Here is a 6,000-nt window from a genome sequence, read left to right on the forward strand (position 1 = left end):
TGCTGTCCCTCCAGTTCTTTCTTCTAAGGATCCTTCCTTGCCTACTTTGCCCCACTCCATTTGGTGTCTTTAGTCACCTTGCAATTTTCAGCCATCAGGTCATTGCCCATGGCACTTCTGTGCAGGATGCTTTTGGGAGATTATGCCATTGAAGTGTAACAACTGTGAGATTTCAACTTAAGTTTCTTTTAAAAGCAAAGAAAGTTTAGGAACTAAAGATTCTGCTGACCCTAGTATCCAGTATCAAGATTAGATGTCTACAGGATAAGGGAGGGTGTGTAGCATGGAAGTGACAGTATGCAGACAACAGACTTATTTCCAGGTAGGATATGGAGGCTGAATTCCCTTAGAGTGGGCTTATGTCTCAGTCTTATCAAAAAAGAGGAGGAGAATTTCTAACCTTAGTTTGTATTAGGAATTGCTCCTAAAGGATGATAAATGCCTAGTGTTGCACCAAGGACTGCGGGTTCATTCCAGTGTTGGTTCAGCTTGTCTTGTGCAACCAACTCACCCCAAGAGCACCACTACTGCAGGAAGTATTTTTAATTTGAACTTTATTAGTCTAGCAAAGCAGTGGTAGTAAAGAGATACTCTGTTAGTGTGTAGCACTCTCTTGGGGATCTATGAGCAATGAATCACTTCACCAAGAGCAAGTGATGAGAGAATAGAACTAGAGGACAGGTCTTCTTGCAGGCAAAGGTAAAATGGTTTCTTTAATGGAAAGCAAAGGTATGCTTATTTATTATGGGGGAGTCATCCCTGCTGTTTCCTCCTGTAAAAGGGAGTTGTGTAGAACAGAAGGCATCTGAAATTAGCTGCATTGGGCACTTCAAAAATACTGGGTGGCTTTTATGGGTTTTGGAAGGTAATTGCATAGCCTCTTGCAAAAGCTGAAAAACTGCTTAGGAACAGGAATGTGCCACAGGGTCCTAGCAGTCCCCCACTGCCCGGCAGAATTCCTCGGCAGCAAGGCTCCCGTGGTTTGTATTTCTGGGCAATTGTTGCAGGGTGGTGCCTGCAGGCACCAGTCCCCTTTGCCCCTTTGGGTACACCTGAGCAGCTCTGGAGCTGGACTGTGTCTTGGTGCTGCTTCAGGAGCAGCCAGCTGAGCTGGCTGCAAAGGCGTCAGCCCTCAGATGACTGGCTTGGGCGCCTCAGGCCAGCGCTAGTCCTTGTGCTGCCTTGAAGGCATCTGGCTAATCTCTCCCAAGGGATCCCAGAGCTCACACTGAGCCTCACTGCTTCTTCAGAGCCAGCTACTAGGACTGATGTCCCCCTGCTGACACCGGCGTCTCTCTGCCTAGCAAGGCTGAAGTGGCAGGCTGCCACTTGCACTGCAGTGGTGGCCTGAGGTAAGGGCCTTCTCCTTGGGGGGGCAATGAGGGCTTCATTGCAAGGAGAGGAGGAGTGAGATGAGGAGGATGGAAACGCATCCTCTGTGTCAGTGTTTTCCTTCTGACAGATGCCACCTGGCCTTGCTCTAGCTGTTGCAGTTCCTCAGGTGCATTGGCCTGGCAGAGGTGGCCTTTGGTGGATTAAAACCATTCAGGTTGAAGTGTGCTCACCCCATGTCCTGTGCTTGACCAGAGAGAGCAAAAAACTTCTCCCTTCCCACATCTGCCAAAAGCAGGTAAGTACATTTCTGGGTAAAGAAACAAACAAAAATGCCTGCAGGGAGGCTGGGAAAATTCCTCATTTCTGACCAGCAGTCATGAGGCTGTGCACTGACTGAGCCTTCGTCCACCAGTCTGGCAGCTTCAATTTTCACGTGTGTCACGAGGAGAGATCTGAATCTCTAGACGGTGAGAAAAACCTCAGCAAGAGGATGAGACTCATAGGGGCACGTACGTGGGTGTCGCAGGGCTCCTCAGTGGTGGGGAGTGAGCGCAATCTGCTGGCTTCTTGGGCTGCTGGCTAGCAGCCAGCACGTAGCCATGGCAGTCGTCATCCTCCCCGCAGGCGGCCGCTCGATCAGCGCCCCTGTGGCCCAGGGGTGGCTCATCATCATTGTAGTACCGCTGGAAAGGGACTGGCCGCCTCCGCAGCCGCAGCATGGCCCCCATGGCCAGGCCCACCAGGATGAGGAGGGCGGCGGTAGTGCCGATGCCCGCAGCCCAGGGGCTGGGTGCTGGCCAGGCACCCAGGGGCCGGGCAGTGCCAGCAGTGTGCCCCACGGCACACTGCTGGGGCGCCAGGCTCAAGCATGCCCCCAGCCCTCCACTCCAGGGGATGACGCAGACGCGGTACTCAGTGCCCGGGCGGAGGCCGTGGAGCTGCAGCTCCGGCGGGCCCCCCATCACCCGCAGTGCTTGCTCGGGTGCCCCAGGGGCCTGGTACCGCACCTCGAACTCCTCATGCTCCCCCAAAAAAGCCCAGGCCACGGCCAGGGAGGTGTCGCTCCCAGCGCTGAGGCGAAGGCCACTGACGCTGTTGGCCAGGCAGGGGTCAGGGCTTTCGGGCGTGTGGCCCTGCAAGGTGGTGGGGGGCCGGGCAGTGGAGAGCATGGTGGTCTTCACGGTGGCCAGGGCTGTGATGGTGGCAGCAGTGGCGGTCACTGTGCTGGGAAGAGGCTCGTCTCTTGCCATCAGTGTGGCCATGGGTCTGCCGCCCTCCATGGGGCTGGTGACGGTGGAGCTTGTGCCAAAAGGCGGGCAAGTCAGCTTCTGCAGCTGGAAAAGAGAAACGAAGAGGGAAAGGGTGAGCGAAGGTGTTGCTGGTCTGGGGACAGTCCTGCACCCTCCCCGCGCGGCCCCCTTTGCCCCACGGCCACAGGCAGCAGTTGGGGGGCCTCAGCCCCAAGCAATGCCGCAGCTTCCCTCTATGCAGTGACAGCCCCAGTGCTCAGCACCTTCTCGCACCTTTAGTGGTAACGACATTGATGAGGGCGGAGGAAGGAAGCAAGGAGCGGGAAAGGCAGGAGGAGAAGGAAGGAGTAGAGGTGAAAGCGTGGGGTGGAGAGCAAGGGAGAAAGTGCCCGGCCGCGCGGGTCAACTTTCCCCCAGCCCCTGCCAGGACCCTGGCGACAGAGGTGGCCTCCAAGCCCTGCTCACTCGCGTGTTGCCTCTCTGGGCCCCTCAGGACCCATGCCAGCGGTTAAAAAGCCGTTTTCGGAGCCGCAGCAGAGTGGGGCGGTGACAGCCCGCCCTCGGGGCTGCCCCTCGCGGGGATGCTGGGCTGGAGCCGTACCTCCACGTCGGCCAGCAGCCGCCCTTGCAGCACCCGGGGGGAGCTGCAGGCGATGGGGCCCCGCTCGGCCTGCGGCCGCTTCCTCTGCCACGTCCAGAGCCAGAGCAGGTCGCAGTCACAGCGCCACTTGTTGCCCGTCAGGTAGAGCCCCGACAGGGCCCGCAGCGACGCCAGCGAGGGCAGCGTCTCCAGGCCGTTGTCCCGGAGGCTCAGCACCTCCAGCCGGCGCAGCCGACTGAACGCCGTTGCCGTCACCTTCTCCAGGGCCAGGCCGTCGAGGAAGAGCTCGCCGAGGGCCCGCGGCCCTCTCCCGAACGACAGTGCCGTCAGCTGGCGGATGGGGTTGCCACTGAGGTGCAGGGTGGCCAGCAGTGGGGCACCGCGCAGGGCCCGGGGCACGCTGGCCAGCCGGTTGCTGTCGAGCCACAGGGCGCGCAGCCCGCGCGGCAGCACCTGCCCCGAGAGGTTGGCCAGGCGGTTTGCGCTGAGCTGCAGGCGCCGGAGCTGCGGCAGGCCACCAAGCGCCTGGTCCGAGAGCTCCTGCAGCTCGTTGTGGCTCAGGTCCAGCACGAGGAGGTGCTTCAGGGAGGAGAAGACACCTGGAGAGACCGCAGGGAGGGAGGCTTATTCGGAGCAGCCTCTGGGCCCTCTCCACCACCCACCCCACGTTTTTCCTCAGCATAGAGGCCGGTTTGGCTGCACGTGGCAGCTTCCCAGGAGGCCCCGCGTTGGGGAAAGGGCTGAGTGATGAGGCCAGCATGTTGCTGCGCCCGTGGTGTGGGGGTACCTGGCGGGAGGTGGGTGATGCGGTTGTGTTCCAGGTGCAAGAAGACCAGGCTGCTCAGGTTGGCAAAGGCGCCTGCGGGGACAGCCCGCAGGAGGTTGTGGTCCAGGTGGAGGTGGTAGAGGCTCCCGAGCCCCCCAAAAGCGCCGGCCTCCAGCCGCTCCACCCCGCTGCTCCCCAGGAATAGGGTGGTGAGGGCTGGCAGGTCTGGGAAGAAGCCGGCCTCCAGGGTGGGGAAGAGGTTGTGCTGCAAGTCGAGCTCCACGGCAGCGCGGGGGAGGCCGGCGGGCAGCCACGCCAGGCTGGCGTTGGCACAGCTAACCAGCTGCTGTGAGATGGCGCAGGAGCAGTTGGAGGGACACGAAGCAGCCACGGAGGGTGCCGGCGAGGCGCGCAGCAGGGGCAGGGCGAGGACTGCGGGCCAGAGCGTCAGCACGGTGCCTTTGGCTGCAACCCGAAATACGCGGCCAAACAGCAGCACCTGGTCAGAGCTGGGCACAGGGAAGAGCTTGTCCAGGCTGTCCCCACCCTCTTCCAGCCGATGCAGAACGGCTCCAGCTCACTCTTAATCCCCAAACCCACAGCCTCCATTTTTGCTTTCCTCATAGCAGCAAATACACTCTTTCCTGGCCAGGACTTCATGCTGCCAGCTCTGGTGCCTATAAAGTACCTCATCCTCGCTGGGCATCCAGCCTGGGGCTGCTTTGACCACCCCGCTGCCAGAGCAGCTCCCGACCCGCGTGCATCGCTGGACTTTGGATGTCAGCAGCATCTCGGCCTCCGGCATGCTCCCTCCTCCTCCTGGCCATGCCCCAGCCTGCGCTGCCTCCCATCGCCCCCAACCATGTCCCCACCCCGCGCAGCTGGAGCGGCCCAGGCTGGCTCAGCCCCTGCTTCCTCCTTTTTGTTCCCTCTTGAAAAATACGGCCTTGGAGGAAAACCCTGAGCTGGCCATGTGACTGGCAGGATGCGCTGCCCTGTCCGCACTCAATCCATCCCTATGGCTGGAGAAAATGCTCTCGTACTGCCGCTGTGGCTTGCTTTGGCAGCTCACCCAACATTCAGGGCCGGGGAGAAGGGAACGCGCAAGCAGCACTCCTCACCGGGGCAGTTTGCCCTGTGCTGGCGGCAGGAGGCCCAGGAAGGCAGTCCCCATCAGGCCACCAGCAGCACCACCCCACGCTCCTCAGCACCGTGGAGAAATACAGCCCCAGGTTCTCCAAAAGGAGGGTGCAGGAACGCACTCACCATCTCTTTCCATTGCAGGAATCCCTTTATTTCTCCCTGACTTTGGCCATCTGAAGGGAAAGGAGCCCAGGGCACAAGGAGGCTGCCTCAGAGGGGCCGCCAGAGGCAGAGCTGGAGGGGGTTCCCCCATGTCAGAGCACTCCGGGCGCCTGATCCCGGGGCTTTGCCCTGTGACATGCAGCCTGCAGTGCTTCGTTGTGGTGCTTTTGCCTTGCTGCTCTGTCCCCCCCCCCCCCCCCCCCCCCCAGGAGGCCATTAAAAAATAAATAAAAAGGATCATGCCCAAAGGAAACCAGCATTGCTGGCAAGCCATATTCCACCCCCCCACACACACACTACAGCTCATGTTAAACAAAGCCCTGCTCTTGTTTCTCCCATTCCTCAGGACCAGAAGGTGAGCAGCAAGCCCACGGCCTCTTCCCCAGCCTTGCTGACTTCTGCCAACTCTCTTGGTCAGTGGACACAACTCCTGCTTCTCCCTTGCTGTGTTTGCCACCACTGCCTCTGACAAAACCCTCTTGCAGCAGGTATTTCCCAGGGCAACATCACGTCTCCCCCCACTTCCTGACTCGCTGCCTGTTGCCCTCCCAAGCAGCACCATAAGGGGCACCGCTGCCTGCTGGTGCCCAAGCTTTACCTGCCATGGGAGCTGTCTGGGTTTGGTTGGTGCTCACAGCGCGCCTTCGCCCTTCTCCAAATGAGTTTGGTGATGGTGTGCTGCAGTTTTCCTCCCCTCAGCTCTGGTCCAGCCCACGAGGAAGCAGAGCCTGAGCCGGTGGCTT

At 60.1% G+C, this 6,000-nt stretch overlaps 1 protein-coding gene across 1 annotated transcript; it reads right to left on the reverse strand.

Annotated features, from left to right (window-relative positions):
* Positions 1 to 566: 566 nt before the first annotated feature.
* Positions 567 to 6,000, reverse strand: LOC112983531 (chondroadherin-like). The gene is made up of 4 exons (XM_026100708.2): positions 5,856 to 6,000; positions 3,974 to 4,417; positions 3,187 to 3,785; positions 567 to 2,669 (listed from the first exon to the last, which is right to left on the reverse strand). Exons 1-4 carry the CDS (start codon positions 5,860 to 5,862, stop codon positions 1,833 to 1,835), a joined length of 1,887 nt encoding a protein of 628 aa, XP_025956493.2. The 5' UTR covers positions 5,863 to 6,000; the 3' UTR covers positions 567 to 1,832.

Source organism: Dromaius novaehollandiae, chromosome 1 (assembly GCF_036370855.1).
Source record: "Dromaius novaehollandiae isolate bDroNov1 chromosome 1, bDroNov1.hap1, whole genome shotgun sequence".
NCBI classification, from domain to species: domain Eukaryota; kingdom Metazoa; phylum Chordata; class Aves; order Casuariiformes; family Dromaiidae; genus Dromaius; species Dromaius novaehollandiae.